The 19,374-nt window shown below is 48.5% G+C and overlaps 1 protein-coding gene across 2 annotated transcripts; it reads left to right on the forward strand.

Moving 5' to 3' along the window:
• Positions 1–261: 261 nt before the first annotated feature.
• fam193a (family with sequence similarity 193 member A) lies at positions 262–15,061 on the forward strand. Of its 2 annotated transcripts, none has more exons than XM_084687554.1 (23): positions 262–672; positions 2,756–2,827; positions 3,191–3,433; positions 4,125–4,300; positions 5,716–5,853; positions 6,123–6,411; positions 6,699–6,823; positions 7,026–7,173; positions 7,316–7,390; positions 7,514–7,588; positions 7,681–7,793; positions 7,945–8,232; positions 8,537–8,678; positions 8,853–9,002; positions 9,161–9,466; positions 10,111–10,336; positions 10,615–10,956; positions 11,350–11,632; positions 11,769–11,955; positions 12,198–12,437; positions 12,612–13,623; positions 13,740–13,821; positions 13,950–15,061. In XM_084687554.1, exons 1-23 carry the CDS (start codon positions 454–456, stop codon positions 14,041–14,043), a joined length of 5,025 nt encoding a protein of 1,674 aa, XP_084543680.1. In that variant the 5' UTR covers positions 262–453; the 3' UTR covers positions 14,044–15,061. The 2 variants fall into 2 exon arrangements, with proteins under 2 accessions (XP_084543680.1, XP_084543681.1); XM_084687555.1 differs by having other exon boundaries at positions 10,615–10,908.
• Positions 15,062–19,374: the final 4,313 nt, after the last annotated feature.

The raw sequence follows: 19,374 nt of genomic DNA on the forward strand, positions 1-19,374 counted from the left end.
ATACCCTGCCTGACTGAAAACTAAATAATATCACACAAGCAACTGACAATAAACTCAAAAAGAACACCATGTTTCTGTTGAACATAACTAGCATGATGGTTTTCAGATTTATTCTGCTATCATATATGTCACAATCACGACATGTCTTAACTTAAAATGAAAGGATATTGGTGAAGTAATGGAAAAGGCCTCGCACGGAGTTTAGGACATCTTGATAGGGGGATATTATAGTACCTGGCAACCCCCGACGCAAGCTCTTGCCTGAGTATGTAGCTACAGTGGCCATATTGAAATCTCAAATCTAGCAGTAGTCTGAAAATTCAGTGTCGCTGTCTCATTTGGAGACTCTGAAATATTGCTATCCTTTATTTATATCAGGGGGTTTGGGCCAGACATTCCACCTGAGACCCTGCCTTTACTGGACGGCAAGTTGTCTCTGATTTTCGTGGAAAAATGAGTCCAACTGATGCTAAAAGAGGAGCTAAACGCAGGAAGAACAAGCGGGGCGGTGGCAGTAGCTGCAGCACTGTCTGCAGTACCAGTGGCAAGGCCGGGGTTTCAGCCACGGCCCTGAGTCCTCAATCCACGGCAACACCCTCTGTCTTGGGTTTTTTGACATCGGGGAGTACTGGGAATGGGAACATTGGTTCCATCACTGGCATGAACGGAGAGGTAAGAATGCTACAGTCGACGGCAAGTGCATGAAAGCTTTAAAGGAGCGCTCGAGATTGCTATTAGATAGGAAGCCAATGTAGCTATCTAGCTTGTCTAGGTAGCCAAGTTAGCTTGCTGATAGCTCTCACATCAACGACACAGACATCTTGGCCTGACATTTCTGAAACCAGACAACCTAGCTAGCTCGCGAGCTAAAAACGGTTAGCTAGTTAAATATTGATATGACAACGTATTTTAGACTATACCTGTCTAGCAATCTGTGTGATATATATTTCTAATTCTGGTTCACCTCATTGGTTTCTATGCGCTGCCGTGTAACATTATTGTTGACAGTTGCTTGTGCAGTAGACTCACTCAATGTTTACTACTGTTATTTGACAGGTACACGAATGGCTATCTCAGCTATCTAGCTATCTAGCTAGTAGTCTGGTTAACTGCAGTAGTAGCTAGCTAACTGTCTAAAATAAACTAGCATAGACTTGTGCACAGCCACACTGGCGCAGTCTTTTCTTTCATGTTAACCATTAGTAGCTAGAGCTAACATATAGCTAGCTTGTCTAGACTAGTAGATGGCTTGCTAGATGCCGGTTCGCCTTCTCGATATAAGACTTCTCGATATAACTCCGAGCTAGAATAATAAGAGAGTTTGTAAGAGTTTGTACTTTAATCTAAAGTTAGCCTATCACAGTAGCTACTAGTTAGTAGTTTCCAACAGATAGTTCCTTGTCGTATAGCATCTTAAAGGGCAGTGCTAGAGCTAGGCTAGTTGTAATCAGAAAGTCTCTGTCAAGAGTCAACTGTCATCGGATTAGGATTAGTTTAGTGTATGTTTACTCAAACGGATAATTTAATAGGGAACTAGCTAGCAAGGTTACCACTCAAGCCTGGCGTTGATGTTTAATGGAAAATAAACCCCAAACAACCAACACACCTTGTCACACAGCCAATGAATAAAAATGTATGCAAAGTCAGCGAAATATCTCACTGTTTTGTCCCTAAACTAGACTAAAACATAATAAGGGTGTTTTCATACGAGTTAAGTCGTGCTAGATGTTGACAACCTGGTTCAGTTTCCAATTCAGTGTAAATGTATGGGTCATAGTATGCTTTGTAGTGGCAACTAAGCCACTACAAAACATACTAAGCCCAATTTAATGTAAATTGGGTTTAGTAGATTTACTGCTGTACATCAGTAAATTATCCAAAATGTAATCTGTAGATGTCTGTTCGGACTCACACAAATTTAGATGTTTCTACATAACTTAAAGTGGTGGTTTGACGTAATATGCACTTTCTGCCAATATGTTTCTTGTTGGAATCTGATGCCAGTCTTGAGGGGCTAGTCTGAAACAGACATTGCAAAGACAACAGTCTGACTTGCTCAATTCGACTGTTTCCAGAACAGAGCTTATTCTGTAGCAAGACAAAACGTGAAATGCACCATTTAGAACCATTCTAGACACTTGATTTTAAATCTTAGTTGAAATTGGTGTCCACAGCTGCTCTTCCTGCAAGTCATGCGCACTTGTATCCCTGTGTACCTCCAGTGGTGACATGTTCTTCAAGAAATCTCAAAATGAATCAAATGTCTTTGTGTCTCCCAAAATATTGAATATAGACTAGTTAAATACCCTGTTTTGATGTATTTTTGTTGAGATGTATAGGTCAACATTCTTCAAATTGAATCTAGCAACTCCTAATCCAGGCTCCACTATGATTGTTACGATTAGGTTCTCAGTACACACACACACACACACACACACACACACACACACACGTGAACTCACTGACTGACTGACTCAGTGAGTGAGACTCAGTCAGTGACTGAGAACTCACTGCTTGACTGCCTGAATATACTGCTAGCCAAAGCATTAACACAAAATGCTATATATCTATACATGATCCTGTCTACCTCACTAGCTAATCTTTGTCCAAATCACATGATGGAATTAAACGATACAGAGGTCAAATGCAGCATAATGTAGCGAATGTTTCTCAGACAAACGTTGACAATGTGTTTGCAGTTTGGTGGGTTAGCATTCGATTTATTATTGTTTGACTGTTTGTTTATTTCTCCCAGGTCCCAATGAACGGAAATGTTACACAGTTTACGGAGGGCCCTGTGAATTCCGACTTCTCCGGAGTCCTGCAGGTAAAGCCCTGCTGTAGCTATGTAAGACATCTCCAGTCTGATGCCGGTGAATAGCATCAGTGTTACTGTGTTGTCTGCCAGCATTGTGTCAACTCAAATGTTGGGCTACTGGAACTCTCCAGAGCTGCTAGTAGTTGTGCTACCAGGAGGTTGAGTGAGAAGAATACTTCACTGGTTCACCAAGGCCAAGGGCTCTAGTCTGTTCAGTCATCCCTGTTGCATCCCAATCATTGCTTCTAATATTTTCTGTTCAGCATTATGCCTTACTATATGTAAAGCACCTTGGGGTCTTAAAAGGCGCTATATCAATTAAAGTCATTCTTATTCTTAAATGCTAGCCTTTTCTTCCCGTTTTCATTCCAGACTCCATTCACCTTTGGGCTCAACCAGCGAGCGCCCTACACCACCGGTGACCGCTGCCTTCTCTGTAGGAGTGAACGCAAGGACAACGGCCTCCAGCAGGAGGTGGGCTTACCGGGGCAGAATGGCACCGCGGCATCCGCCAAGCCCCCCAGTGCCCTGCAGCTGCCCCTGTGGGTGTGCCCCGACTGCAGGCACACGGTGGAGAAGGAGGACCATCACGCCGTTCTGGAGGACTCACTGGGGGTGAGGACGGGGGAGATCCCCCCCCCCTGGGAGCGTTACAGTAGTCATATATGAAGTGGATGACAGTCCACTGCTGTTTTTGATGGCTCACTCGATGTTTTGGAGGCTTGGCTCTACCCTGCCCATCAGGAGGAGAGAACCCTGTGTGGCAGCCACATTAGAAACCTGATGAACCACTTTAACACACAATAGGAATGACGTTTTCCATTAGACACCAAAACTTAATTATGTGTTGGTCTATGCCAGGGGTGGCCAATCCTGGTCCTCGAGAGCCGCTGTCCTGCATGTTTGAGATGTTTCCCTGCTCCAGCACACCTGATTCAAATAAATGGGTCGTTATCAATCTCTGTGGAAGCCGGGTAATGACCATTCATTTGAATGAGGTGTGCTGGAGCAGGGAAACATCTAAAACATGCAGGACAGCGGCCCTCGAGGACCAGGATTGGCCACCCCTGGCATAGACCAACACACAATTACGTTTTGGTGTCTAATGGAAAACGTCATTCCTATTGTGTGTTAAAGTGGTTCATCTCCACACTTAGTCATGTATTGTATGTTGTGCTTTATGGCATCTCATGGGTGTTATTGTTTATGTCGGCACTCCTCCAGTATTCTTAACTAGCTCAAAGATCCTTCAAGAAGGCATTGATTTCACATCAGACCCTTTCCCTGACATTCTCCCTTCCTCCAGAACCAGGACTTCCTGTTGCACATGCCTCTGGGTAACGGAGGCGTGGTCCAGGAGCCGGTTTCCGGGGGTCGCCTGACCAGCACTGCGCCTACATTACCCATGCTTCCTGCCCCAGACCTCACCGCCTCGCTGACGGCTGATACTGCGTGCAGATGCGAGGCCTGCAATGAGAGACGGTCAGTAGCTGTGTTGTCGATTCTGAGCGGAAGACATGATGGTGTTATCGTACCGTCCCAGAATCAGGCATATGTTATATTGGAGTTTAGATGTTCTTGTTGAACTGTGTGTTGACATTTGCAGACCATTCTTTGTCACTAACCACTGAAATACGTTAAGAACTGTGCTTCTGGGCCTTGAATACATGCTGTCGATCCTTTGTGCATTATTTGTATTTTATTATATCGCTTTGGATAAAGCATCTGCTAATGGATAAATTAGCAAATGTGCATCCTCCTCTAGGGACACAACGAGCCATAATGAATAAGAATGAAGAATGATGATACGTTGTGTCTAATTGTCTGCCCATACAATGTTCATAAAACAGTCACCCCTGCCGTGACCTATCGTTGACCTTGGTGATCTTGTGGATATCCAATTACATATCGTCTCTTGATTGCTCTTGTCTAACACAAAGGAACCAATGGGCTATTTTCCATATACTGGAAAAGAGCCTGCCTAACCAACACTCATAGCAGACTAAACTAGAGAGGGTACAATTTCTGGGGAAATTGGGGGGTGTGCTTGTGTCGGGCTGAATCTAGGAGCAAAACGAAGCACAGCTGTCAGCTATAGCTAGGTATATACACGTAAATGGTGTTCACTTCACTTATGTACTGAACCAGACCGTTTGACTTACTGTAATATAATCCTAAACCGTGCAACAATACAGCGACACATCACACAAGAGTTCAAATACATAATTTAATGTGACATTACGTACTGTACATTAAGTCGGGGTCACATGGCTGAGCGGTTAGGGAGTCAGGCTATTAATCAGAAGGTTGCCGGTTTGATTCTTCGCCGTGCAAAACGATGTTGAGTCCTTGGGCAAGGCACTTCACCATACATGCCTTGGGGAGAATGTGCCTGTACTTACTGTAAGTCGCTCTGGATAAGAGCATCTGCTAAATGACTAAATGTAAATTCAAGTCTTAAATTGCTGAGCAACAGCGTAAACACAGGCAGGGATACAGTAGCAATGCTAGTGCTAAATAACAGTTTGGCTGGTAGGCTCCGTGACGCTGGGTAAGTAGGGCTCATGAGACTGCTACCTCTCACGAGCCCTTCACTGCTCACCAAAAGAACGAAGGGGAACGTATCTATGCGTCGTTGCTAACGTGTGCTGACATGGTGACGTTAGGCTAGGACTGAGTTCCCCTTAGTTCAAGCAACGCAATCGCTAACAAGACAAACCTTTTGACACCGATGTTGTCTATGTAGTACAAATATTGAGGGATCCTTAAGGGTGAGAAAAGAAATAACAATATATATACTGTATGAGAGAGAACAATCTTTTGAGCTTGCTGAAGGTATTTGCACAGCATCAAGGGCCCAGGTCTGATGCAGGATGTTGCCCCCCACCCCCTCATAGGGAGATCTCTGCGGAGTCGGAGCGCGAGTCGCAGCAGCTACAGAACCATTGGTCAGAGGTGCGCTACCTAGTGCGTGGCATCTACCGGCAGACAAGCACGCCTTGCGACAAGGAGGGAATGAAGGAGCTGGTGGACAGGTCATTCTGCCTTTCTCTCTCTCTTTTGTTTTCTCTCGCACGCACACACTCTCCCTCTCTGTGTCTCTCTCTTTGTCCTCTCTCCCCCCACCACCTCTCTCTCCTCTGACGTCTTCCTCCTTCACATGTTCCCTATCCACTTCATTCCATCATTTTCCTCCAGCGGTAAAGGTGCACTTAAGCTCCACACAGCTCTACTTTCATCTGGCATCTCCCTCAGAGTGGGGCTGGATCTAACTGTGCCTTCCCCCTGCCCCTCCACCACGCAGGCTGTGTGAGAAGGACCCCTACCAGCTGTACCAGCGCCTGGAGCAGCAGGCCAGGGAGTACGTCCTGGAGATGAAGGTGCGGCTCCTCAAGCACCTGTCGTCAGGCTCCAAGTCCCCCCCCACCACAGCGGCAGGTCCGGCCCGGGCGGGCTCGGCAGGGGCTGTTGGTGCCCCCCAGGGCCCCCCCCAGGGCCCCCCCCAGGCTCATCAGTTCATCTCCCTGCTGCTGGAGGAGTACAGCGCCCTCTGTCAGGCAGCACGGACCATCAGCAGCTTCCTGCTCACCCTGGTCAGTGGTTAGCTGCAGGCCCATCGCTTAGGTCATATGTTTGACAGCCCTGTGTGTGTATTATATATGTGTGTGTGTGTGTGTGTTTGCATTCACACCAACTTGGTACATCAACTCGGAACCCTGTTCATGTTTTTTGAGTAATTTGACCAGCATGGCCCCCAGCAATACTGTTATGTTATTAAGGAACCTTTTGCTTTGTAGTTATGGATGTAATGAGCTTTTATTGCTGGGTGAAATGACCATCCTATAGACCAGGCCACTGAGTGTTTCTATGGGTTCCTCAGGAGAACGAGCACCTCCAGAAGTTTCAGGTGACGTGGGAGCTGCACAACAAGCACCTTTTTGAGAACCTGGTGTTCTCTGAACCCATCTTGCACAGCAGTTTACCTGCACTGGTAGCACAGCTGAGGTAAAACACTGTGCAGGCTTAAGCATTTTTCTTTACACTAAAGTGTAGCTTTTGTTTAACTTTTTGATTTCTAAGGTGTATCTTGTGTGGTTTTGCATAATGTATTTATGGGTTTCTTTCAGGAAGCGGGTAAAATAAATGTCGTTTTCCAAGGCAAAAAGTTCCAACCAAGAAGTTATTTCTATGATTTGTTTGTATTCAGGCACGGCACAGCCTCTCCTGACTCGTACAGCGAGGACATGTTCAGGACCCTGCTGGAGGGCCACAAGCGGCTGGAGCAGGAGATGGCCGCTGTGGCCACCGAGTGGCAGGACTGTGAGAAGAGGATAGACGACTATGTCGACGAACAGGTGGACACACTCAGACACACACATTCACCCACACACAATGCTGTGTACATTCCCTGGCTTTTGGTACACACAATTTCCTTTCAGCACAGGGAAGTTTGTGAAGTTAAATATTCACTCATTTCTTCTGTGCTTTGTCTGGCAGCTGCTTTTCAAGGGGGATGGACAGAGTCTAGCTCACCGACGGCCAGAGCAACACAAGTCTTTAGTTAATAAAAATGTAAGCTGTTTAAAATGGAAACAAACTTTCAGGGCATTTTAAATGACGACACAGTTTTCTGTCAGGTGTAGTGCATTTCAAATCTCATATTCCTGCCCATGTCCTGTTTCTTGTCTGTTCCAGACTTTGAAAACAAAACAAAGAATGCTAAAGGAGGACTGGGAATTCTTCAAGCAGACAAGGTTCATAGAGGAACAGGTAAATAAAGTATAACTACATAAACACTTTATTTATTTTTCTTTTCTTTGGTAGAGTTACATACAAACGGTCTCTTCATTTCTTCTTGGCAGTTGACCAATAGTAAGAAGTCCCTTGCTGGAGACAGTAACTTCACAGACACCATGAGGATGCTGTCGTCCCGACTCAGCATTCCTGACTGTCCCAACTGCAACTACAGAAGAAGGTCAGTCCCCCCCAGGAGCCCTGCCCTCTGCCCACGTCATCTAGCAGTGCTACTTCTTTCTCGTGAGATAAGACGCAGTACCTGGAGCTGACAGTCCCAAAACCCCCCTACAGCTTCTCAGTCCTGGCACCTCCTCCGTCTCTCCCCCCAGGTGCACCTGTGACGACTGCAGCCTCAGCCATATCCTCACGTGTGGCATCCTGGACTCCTCCATCGCAGAGGACCTCCACATCAAGCTGCCCCTGCAGGCCGAGGCGCCCCCGCTCCCGCCGCACCACCCCCACCCCTCCCACCACCACCCCCACCGGGACTACCTGGTGCTGCACCCTCCCAGCCTCTCCTCGGGGGCCAGCTCGGCCTCCGGCTCGGCCTCCAGCTCCCCCATCACCATCCAGCAGCACCCGCGCCTCATCCTGCCCCAGGGGGGCGGCAACACCTTGTGAGTACAGTTGGCATGGAGACGAGCGGGGTCAGCAGGTACAGAGCAATGAGGAAACTGTCCTTGGAAAAGCTCATGATCCATGGACTGATTTTGTAGCCGTGACAGGTGTCTGATAGCCAACCGGTCCACACCGGTTTAGACCACAAGTATGTCGCGGCTGGGCTTTTCAGTACATTTCTAAGGAAGTCTGATGGTCACTTGTTTCACAGAACTCTGATAAAGACATTCATCTCTCCTGTTGACTTTCTCTTTCGCTCTGTGTCATTTCCTCGTCCTTCTCCCTTCCCCTCTCCTGTCACAGCGTCAGTGATGATGACGAAGTGCCTCCACTGTCAGCCAAGTTCGGGGACATCTACCCCATGAGTGGCTACGAGGACCCGGGGGTCTTGCCCGCCATGAACGGCCTGCACAGCCAGCTCAATGGAGGAGGAGAGAACAAAGAGGTGTGTGCTAATTGGGTGTTCACGCACGTCTCCAGTCTTTCCTCCCTTTTCTCTCCCACGTCTTCCCCCATACCCTCCCTCCCTGCCCCACCACTCTCAACTCTCTCTCCAAACTCTCATCAACCTGTGGACCCCCCCCTCTCTCTGTCCTCCTCCCCCCCCTCTCCCCCCCAGTCTCCTCAAGGCAGCAGCAGCAGCAGCAGCTCGTCTGAAGGCGACGAGGAGGAGGCCGACGTGGAGAGTGGCGGCGAGCCTCCGGGACACAAGAGGGAGCACTCCCCTGGGAAGAGCAACAGCCCTCCCCCATCTTACCACCACCACCAGGTAACACACGCAGCCAGTCTGTCACATCTGTGTGAGCATTCTTGAAATGGGAGGGGAGTGTATTGAAGGTGGGTTGACTGCTGTCCAAGACTGTTAGGTCCCACACGAACATGAATGAAGACATGCCTGGCGGCCATCTTGTGTCTTTGTCCTCACAGATGGAACAGATCCAGCACGCTTGCGAGTGCCACGTCTGCTACCAGGACAGCTCCTCCTCCGCCCTGGGCCATCCCGGGGCGCCCCTCCCCCCGAGTCGTCTCCATGGCGCCCCCGCCCCCCACTTCTTCACCTCGGACGCCAAGGCCCCTCCGTCTCACCCGGCGCTCCAGCTCTACCCCCACATCCACGGCCACCTGCCCCTCCACACCCTGTCTCACCTGCCCCTCCACACCCTGTCCCACCTGCCCCGCCCTCTGCTGCACCCGACGCTCTACCCTCCTAGCGCCCCGCTTTCTCACAATAAGGTGAGTGGGTTGCATCATATTGCACATGACCGCAACAACCCCCCCAAATCTGAGCTCATATTTCCCCATCAGGGGGGTGGGTGCTGTGGGGGCTGTGGCTATGGCAAACACCACATGACACAGAGATGTTTTGACAGGCGCAGATACAGTTCATGGCTTTTTTTTGTAAGGATGTGACACTTAATGTATTGTCCCTTACTGGTGTTTTTGGTGGTTTTAACTAGGGAACTTTCATTGCATTTCCTCCTAAGTGGGGATTTACACAGAGGAAGTGTGATTCACCTCTGTATTGTTGCTGTGTTGCTGCAATGGCAGAGTTTCCCCACAAGAGGTCTCACTGCATTATCAGAGTTTTTAATTAGAGGCAAAGATTGAAATCACAGTATCAAAACTAGATTAGATCCATATATATATATTTTAATATTAAATATTTAAATACTTCAATATTTGTATTAGTTGTATATGTATTTACCATTCAATAACTAGTAATTAGAATAAGACATAATAAATAAAAATAATATGACATAATAAAATGTGTATATATATATATAATATATGTAAATATTTTCACCTTCCCGCTTCCAGATCAATATTAACATCATCCATCCCTCTTGTCTTCTTCTCTCCCTTCCTCCTTCCCTCAGCCTCTCCCTCCCGCCCCAACGTCAAACCACTCAGCGGCCAAACAGCCGGCGTTCAGCCCCTCGCTGCCAGACCACGTCTATCAGAGCTGCTTCGGTAACGGTGGGGGCGGGGCGGGGGACTGGAACAGCTCGCTGCAGTGCCTGTCGCTCAAGTTTGAGAACCTGTGTGATGCTGCCATGATGAAGAACTGGAACCCCTCCATGCTGCTGCAGGACCCTCTCCCAGGTGGGGCTGGAAGCTCAGCAGGACCCAGCATACTGACCCGTTCATGTTCCCTCTGAGGGGTCTGGGGTTCAGATTGGGCGTGATGGGGGTCATCAAGCTGGAGATATTCTGACATCAGTCCTTAATCAATATATATGTGATTCATTTTGCCAATCAATCCTTTTGTGAGTTGTCTGTCGATGGAATAGTAAGAGAGTGAACGTATCCACTGAACAGACGGACTGGTTTGGACTGGTTTGATCTGGTGTAACCCGTGGGTCCTCATTTTCCCCCCACAGGAGACATCCTAGGACCACCCCTCCCCGACGTGCCCCTGCCTCCCCCCTCCTCCTCCCACCACGGGGACCACCCCATATCAGGGGAGTCTCCCCTCCTCCTCCCTCCGCCTTCCTCCTCCTCCTCCTCCTCATCGTCCTACTCCTCGTCAGAGCACAGGGAGCAGAAGAAGAGTGGCGCCAAGAAGAAGTGTCTTTATAATTTCCAGGATGCCTTCCTGGAGGCCAACCGGGTAGTGATGGCCACTTCAGCCTCCACAGCCTCCGTCTCCTGCACCGCCACCACTGTCCAGTCAAGTAATAACCCACCCATCCACCTAGCATCTAAAAGACCCAACTCCTTAGGTAAAACTGGAGGTAGGGGCTAGCAACTGGGCTAGGCGGGTGGTAGAGGCTAGCAGCTAGGCCATGCGGAAGGTAGAGGCTAGCAGCTAGGCTAGGCGGGGTGGTCGAGGCTAGCAGCTAGGCTAGGCGGGTGGTAGAGGCTAGCAGATAGGCCAAGCGGGGTGGGAGAGGCTAGCAGCTAAGCTAGGCGGTGTGGTAGAGGCTAGCAGCTAGGCGAGGCGGGGTGGTAGAGGCTAGATGGTTGGGCTGTTGTATGGGTTTGAAAAGGGTGTTAGCTTAGCTAATCCTGCCATTGTAATACCTGCGTCACCTATTGTAATGTCAGTATCCGTACCTCCCACCCGCTACCTCCTCCAGGTTTTTCACCCGTGTTCCTGTGTCCTCCCTCCTCAGGTGACGTCTTTCACAGTGTAGGCAAAGAGGACCACAGGCTGATGCCCCCAGGTGCCCCTAGGAACAGCCCGACCGGCCTGGCCTCACTCCCCCCGCTCTCCGACCAAGCCCTGCCCCTCGCCCCCTCCACGCCCCTCCCCAGCATGGCCTCGCAGCCCTTCCCACAGATGGCTGCCCCAGTACCAAGCTTCATGGAGGCCCACCAGGGCATGTGCCTCTCCCCAGCTGAGCCCCTGGCCCCCCTGGCTGAGGGTCCCCTCAGCGCCCCTCCCAGCATCTGCAGGTCAGTTCACGTCCAGATCTCAAAGCGGTGAATCCCAAAACACAACACCTTTAAATGTACGGTACTAAACACGGTTATAATCCGAACCCGAAACGTTAAACTCCCCCGCTGTTGCCACTTGACCCTGCCACCCCAGTGACCCGGAGTGTGAGGGCCACCGCTGTGAAGGCAGCGGGGCGTATGAGCACCAGGCGTACGACGGCGAGGAGAGCCAGGACGAGGACAGCTGTTCAGAGCACAGCTCCTCCACATCCACCTCCACCAACCAGAAGGAGGGGAAGTACTGTGACTGCTGCTACTGCGAGTTCTTTGGGCACGGCGGGGTGAGAGAGAGAGAGACATAAGCACACTGTACATAAACACACACACACACGCACTGAACAAAGGCATACACCTTTGCCCGCGTTACATGTATGTGAACACACACAACCTTTTGATATTTATTCACACGCCGTCTTAACTGGCTGTATAAGACTGTGTAATTGTGTGAATAACATGATAAGCATTATAACCTGTGCTGGTCTCTCCCCCACCCCCCCGCCCCCCCTTCATTCACCATCTCCAGCCCCCGGCCGCCCCCACTAGCCGTAACTACGCGGAGATGCGTGAGAAGCTGCGACTGCGCCTGACCCGGAGGAAGGAGGAGCAGCCCAAGCGGGAGGAGCCCCCCCCGGTGGCGGAGCGGGACATGGGCGTGGAGGACCACCGCAGGGTGGAGGACCTGCTCCAGTTCATCAACAGCGCCGACAATAAGCCCGCCTCCAGTTCCAAGGCCGCCAAGAGGGCCCGACACAAACAGAAGAAGGTGAGACGGTGACCTCTGACCCCCCTCCCTCTCCGTCCTAGCTCCGACTCCTCTGCCGTATCGTGGCGTTGCCTCAGAGGTCGGGGGTCCCCTCTGACTTGAGGTAGCAGAGCTAAGAGTAGAGCTAAGCCGTGTGTGTGCGTGTGTGTGTGTGTGTGTGTGCGTGTGTGTTAGATGGAGGAGAAGGCGCGTGTGGAGGCAGAGGCCCGGGAGCGAGAGGAGCAGCACTTCCTGGAGGAGCAGCAGCGGCTGCAGCGGGAGGAGGAGGAGGAGGCGCAGCTGCAGCGGGACCTCCTCCGGCTCCAGGAGCTGCAGCACCTCCGCGCCGCCAAGAAGAAGAGGAAGGAGCGCCCCAAGGACCCGGCGCCGCCCAACAACCCCCAGCCCCTCAAACAGACGGCCCAGAACGTTCTGGAGAACCTGCAGAACGGAAAGTCCCAGTTCCTCCACAGCTTGATGCGCCTCCCTGGGCACAAAGAGCCACGGCTGGACTCTTCCGCGGCCCACATCGCCGTCAACGGGCACCCTGCCCAGCCTCCGGCCCCCTTCCCACAGCACAGCCCAAAGAGCACCAGGGAGAAGGCCTCTGGCACGGACACCCTCAGCATCCCCCCGCTGCAGAACGGCACGGCTGCACTCCAACCAGACATCAACGGCAGAGCCAAGCCTAAACAGCAGCAGCCTGGCAGACCGCCTGCCAGCACTACCGGGGCCAGGAAACCCCACGAGGGCACGCCCAAGGGCTCAGACCTGGCAACAAAGATGGCAAGCAACAGCAGCAGCACCACCACCAACAGCACTACGATCAGCTCCGCTGCAACAGACACCAAAGCAGATCAGCCCCGGCCTGTTGAAGATCCAGGCCCGGTCCAGTCCCCCGAGCACAGGAGGGAGGAGAGGAGCAACGGCACCCCCGGAAGGAAGCCACAGCAGCAGCTGCTAACCCATCAGGCCAAGGAGGAGAGAAGGCCGCCTGTCTCCAACCCCTCCCCACCCCCAGTCCTGGTCCCGGTTGCGCCCATGGCTCTCCACACAGAGCTGCCCCAGCAGAATGGGAAGTTCCCCAGGGCAGAGTCCCCCCAGCCCAGGACCAGCCACCAGGCCAAGGCAGAGTCCCCCCAGCCCACCAGGGCCAAGGCCAAGAAGAACAAGAAGAAGAAGGGGGAGAAAACAAACAGCTCCATAGGTTAGTGTCCACCCAGCAGACAGGTTAACCAATCCAAATTCTGGTCTGTAAAAAAAAAAAAAAATGTGTTTTGGATTTGACCTTTACTTTTTTTTTTTTTTTTTGCACCTTTTCAGATGATGTGTTTCTGCCCAAAGACATCGACCTGGACAGCACTGACATTGATGAGACTGAGAGGGAGGTTGAGTATTTCAAAAGGTGGGTGTTCCAATAATACAAAAATAAACTTTTACATTTATTTGACCCCCCAAAAATAAAATGGAAAACTGGGGAAAAAGCATCTGTGTGACCAATGATTAAAAAGTGTTTGTTTGGACCTCCCCCAGGTTCTGTCTGGATTCTGCCCGTCAGACCCGACAAAGACTCTCTATCAACTGGTCCAATTTTAGCTTGAAGAAAGCCACGTTCGCCGCACACTGACAGGGCCTTGCGGAGGTCCAACAGGCTGGAACTTGAAGCAAGACGCAATCATCCCCACATAGTCCCCTTCTCTCCCTTCCCTGACCCTCCTCTACTCTAAGGCTATCAACTGTCAACCCCCCTCCCCGCTCCCAGACTCGTTTACCTGTCTCGTCTCCCGCTGTGCCCAAATCTCGCCCACGCTGCCTTGCCCTGTCCTCGTCACTGTGGCTCCACCAGGAACCCTACTGGACCGGTTCTCCTCTTGCGGGACTCTTGAGGAGAAAAAAAAAAATCTAAAAGTGAAGACGCCACCAATAAAAAAGGAATAAAACACACATCACAAAATGCTACTTTCTATCAATGATTACTTTTTTCTTTTCTTGTGGGAGCGCTTGTGTGCTTTTAGTCCATCAGTGGGGAGTTGCTCTTGACTTGACAAGCAATGTTCTAAAAATCGTATGTTTTGTTTGTTTGGCTTAGTAGTCAAAAATATGCTTGAATATTCTTGGATGAAAAAAACTTTAAAAAAACAAGACATGCGTTTGCTAAAACCCAGTGCTGATAAAAAAGAGATGAATTTAAAAGCCTTTAATTCTGTTACTGTGGCTTATTACCCCCCCGTTACCTCAATTTCCTAGCACGGAATCTCATTCAGATAACTTGACGAGGGAATGGGGTTGGTGTCTTCCCCCCCCCCCCTCCCCTCCCCTCCTTTTCCCAACCCCAACTGAGACAAAAGCTTGATACTTGACTACGTTCTGTTCTGTTGGGGTTTATTCAGTTCCATTTAACAGACCGTTGAGTAAGTGTTTTTTTTGTTTTTGTTTCTTTTTGTTTTTTTTGACTTGTAGCCAGCTTGTATCAGAACTTTCAGAATGAAATTTAAAAAAAGAACAATACTCACACTATCAATCTGTTATAGAGTGTATATTGTATTAACACTGAAGCCAAACTGGCTACTTTTTAACATATTGTTAAGTAATATTAAAATCTTGTCTTTCTTTTTTGAAAGATGGAATACAATAGTGTGGCAGGATGCGTGTGTTGTGTCAAACCTTCTTTCTTCATATCTCTTTGTGCAGCAGATAGTCATCATATATCATGTTATCTTGGTTTACTCTTTAAATATCAGTCCAATGGCTTTGTCCATAGATGTCTGCATGCGTAGGAAGAGTAGTATTACATGGCATGTGACGTGCATGTGACCAACTGGTCCCAGGTGAGTCAAGTTGACTGGATTTACCAGGGTGGGGGGGAGGTGTCAGCTGTTTGATTTGACTAGACCGCCCCCCTGGGGAACTGATCAGGGTGTCGTGGTGATCTTTGTGTAAGAGCTATGTGTATGCGCCCAAGGCCCTGGAGAGCCTAGCTCACCTGGTGCCGTGTGCATTGATGTGGGAGTACCAAACAAGTGGATCAGAGCCATGTTGAGGATGAGAACAATTCTTTTTTTGTCAACCACCTCTTTGTGAATGCATGCTGTGATTATACGGGAGAATTGATGTTACCATTTGAGTTTAAATGGAGGGTTTCAGAGATGCGTAGAGTTAAAACCACACAGAGACCATCCCCCCACCACTCGTCAGGTGTGACACCTACACATAGGGAACTTTTTTGAGGCGGGGGCTATACAGTATCTTTTTTTAAACATCCTTTGTCTTTTTTTCCTCACATCCTGTCAGAAAGGGCCTTTGCGCTTTTGGTAACCGCTCTCACTGTCATGTGACACCCTGGTGAAGGTGAAAAAACAAGAGGCAGCCCTCTGGGGGGGAGGATTCGTCGACTGGATGATTTATAAAAATGTTGAAGAGGTTTTAAGAAATGTCCCTTCTGCTTTCAAACTTCATGAAAAAAAAGAAAAATGCCTACAACTGGCATCTCACCAGGCCCCAGACCTCCTTTCTGCGCACACAGGCAGAAAATGAGGTTGCACTTGCTCCACCCTAACTGTTTTTTATTTAATTTTTTTATACTGTTTTAGACGCAATTCTCTGAACTCATGTCGTTATTCATACGGGGAGGACTTCTTGTATGCCTTGTTTAGCATCTATCCATCCATGAATCGATTATTTTTTTATTGAGCCATTCAATTATCTATTTCTTTTATAATGCTTTGGTGATGCTAGGTTAAATACTAAAACATAGCACAGACAGGAAGTGAGTCAGTCTGACTAAACACATGATCATTGTAATTTTCCTCATACTGGACTATGCTTTTGACTTTCACTGCCAACATTCCCCTTTCTTACACATTTAGTCAAGGAAGGAGAGCAGGGAAATTCACAGCCCATCATAAGATGATGCCATAGAAACAGACGTCACAGTGTGAAATGATTTTGATATGCGTCAGGGTTCATGTTAGTGGCCTTCTGTCTGGCTGTGCAGCATGTTCTCTGTCATCCTGCGGTGATGTAAGAATGGAGGTGCCCTGCTCGGCCAAGGGAGCGACATGAAGGAGAAGCCGCGCTCAGAAAAGGCCACCTAAACACCACACAGACAAGGGGTTCCTGTCAGGCACAGGGAGATCATGGAAAACCCATTTCAAATTAGACAAACCAGTATTTAGATATCTGTGGGCAGGGTATTTATAAATGTGTTGTATGTGCTGTATGTAACATGTAAACTTGGTCTACAACAATGCTTAGGTAAGGGGTACATGTCGAAATAACATCCACATGAATGACTGGACCCAAGGTTTCCCAGCAGAACATTACCCAAAGCATTACACTGCCTCTGCTGGCTTGCCTTCTTCCCATAGTGCATCCTGATGCCAGGTGTTCCCCAGGTAAGCGACGCACACGTCCACATCCACGCGATGTCAAAGATGATGGGCTTCATCAGACCAGGCAGCCTTCTTCCATTGCTCTGTGGTCCAGTTCTGATGCTCACAGGCTCGCTTTCGCTCCCCATGTGCGGCAGTAAGCCTTGGCCACACAGCCTCGTCGACGTTGCTCAAATCCTTATGTTGCCCATTTTTCACTTCAACGCATCGACTTTGAGGACAAAATGTTTCACTTTCATGCCTTATCTATCCCACCCACCGACAGTGTTATTCACTTCACCTGTCAGTGGTTATAATGTTATGGCTTTGTCTTTATGTATTTATGCACTGTATATATATATATATATATATATATATATATATATATATATATATATATATATATATATATATATATATATATATGTGTGTGTGTATTTTTTATCAGATGTGGTCCCTTCATCTGTGTTCATTGAGTTAACTCCAGACCTGGGTCCCCATGTTGGAGCCCAGGCTCCCTGAGCCAGAGAGATGCAGGAAAGCACCGTGTTTGCTGGCTACGCAAGGTTGGGGTGTCTCAATGACAGGGGGCATAGCTCCATTAGGAGCCATCAGGCCTCTCACATGGCTACCCGCAGCTTGTAATCAGTGGAGGGGGATCTTTTCATTGCAAACAGCCTGGGGCGTCGAAGACGTTGTGTACACTTCCATGGAACAGAGGGAGCACCCAGCTCACTTAAATTCACAATTGAAATTGCCTGACAGAAGCACTCAGAGGTACTGGGTTGACCCTCGCTTGGCATAAAGACTTTGACGAAAGCAATTGACGCCAGCCACCCCGATTTCAACTCATAATGATCTACAATTCCGAGTCTAGAGTCTATAGCTCCTCTTTCAAGTGAACTAGAGAGTCTACTTTTCGGGAATTCCCTATGTCTATGGTGGGAAATTCCCATTAGTTTTCGGATACACAAGAGATTAAAGGCCATATCCATTCTGTGTTTGTCTGGATGTCAGGCACACAGGAAAAAAGGTTTTCCCAATCTATGATGGGGTATAGGGACAGATCTGAGGAACACCACATTATGAAAAGCTGTTAGTGCCAGCTACGGATGTTCTGTCATTTGACTGCAGATTCATAGTTGTGTTCTTTCTGAGAAAAGGTCTCTGAGAATAGAAGAGGGATGTGTGACCTAATTGTTTCCACTCTATGATGAGGTGGGCGGTTTGTGTGTTGTATAGCGTTCACAAATACAGATATGTGTGTGTATAAGTGTTCAAGGGGGAGTCCCTGGGAGCCCACCTATGACTTTACCCAAGGCAGCATGTGCATGGTTAATGTGACTGTCAACCTCTGATCGCCCTACATTGAAGTCCCAATCTGAAACGCTCAAGTCGTCATGAACTCCCTGATCACATGACAGCTCAGGGGGCAAACAGAACCTCTATGTAAATGTTTATACGCCATGGGAACTAGTTGACGGTTATCAAACATCTTCCCCAAACACAGTCCCTACGTCATCCCAAAACTGATTTGGCTGATCGTAGGTCTTCGAAACCTGATGGGTTTTCTCTCGTTGAACTTTTAGTTGCGTTTTACATAGTTTTACCCCGGTGTCTCTTGTAGAATTTGCTTCTTTCCCACAAGTGGTACTCAACCAAGGCAGAGTTTTGATATCTAGTGCCATAGCCAGGTGAACCTGTTGGGCTGCCTACTGTACTATTCAGTAGGTCGCTTTACGATATGAAACAGAAAAATTGCATCTCTATGGAATGTGTGAGGCTGTAAGTGGAATGACGAGAAGACATTTAAGTAGTCAGTTAAAAACCAGAAAGATCCTAGTCCTATTGTTACTATGGCTGCTTCTTTGCAACCGCATAAATACACAAAGTCTACAGGCTGTAAACAGTCTTGGCCATAAGTTTTGGCAATGACAAATGTTGTGTTTTGCTGGTAAGTTTGCTGGTTCAGTATTTGAGGAAAATGTTTTCACGTTTCTAAAAATACTGGAAACACAATAAGGCACATTTCATATTTTTTCAAGCTTTTTTGGGGCGAAAATCTTCAATCGATGCAAATACTACCATCTTTTACAGCAGTCAATCTGTTCTTAAAATCCAATCAGAGTGATTTCACCTGGCTAGAACTAGTTCACACTTTCCCCTGTGCTGATGATATGACTTACTGAAATGATGCTAGCAGTCATTTTATGCCAAGGCCCAACAAGCTTTGCAAACACAAAATGTACGTTGCTCCCAATACTTGGCCACGGATGTACACACATTCCTCTCATAAGGTTGACACACACACACACAAAAACCTGTAGTGCTTTGTCCACCCCCTCTTTCAACTTTTAAAATAAAGGCCCACTTAATTTTAACCAAGACAAACTACACTCACAACTAACAGGTCCTAAACTTGGTGTTTCTTTCCTCTCACAAGGATTGAATTGAGGGCTTGACATGAGACAACTGATCCTGATTCAGTTGAAACTAGAACTAGTGTCTGACTGGTCCGGTCTGTCCTCTTGCAGTGTTCCCTTCAGCCATAGGACAGCTGGGAATGTAGCACACTGTACAGCATGCCC

The sequence above is a fragment of the Hypomesus nipponensis genome, chromosome 22 (assembly GCF_054491055.1).
Source record: "Hypomesus nipponensis isolate SF chromosome 22, ASM5449105v1, whole genome shotgun sequence".
Classification (NCBI taxonomy): Eukaryota; Metazoa; Chordata; class Actinopteri; order Osmeriformes; family Osmeridae; genus Hypomesus; species Hypomesus nipponensis.

Excerpts from the sequence above, each read along its gene's own strand:
- fam193a (XM_084687554.1), top strand. The coding sequence starts at position 454 with ATGAGTCCAACTGATGCTAAAAGAGGAGCTAAACGCAGGAAGAACAAG. Across the intron at positions 10,337-10,614 it reads GCTGCAGGACCCTCTCCCAG|GAGACATCCTAGGACCACCC; the intron begins GTGGGGCTGGAA and ends TTCCCCCCACAG. Across the intron at positions 12,438-12,611 it reads CCCGACACAAACAGAAGAAG|ATGGAGGAGAAGGCGCGTGT; the intron begins GTGAGACGGTGA and ends CGTGTGTGTTAG.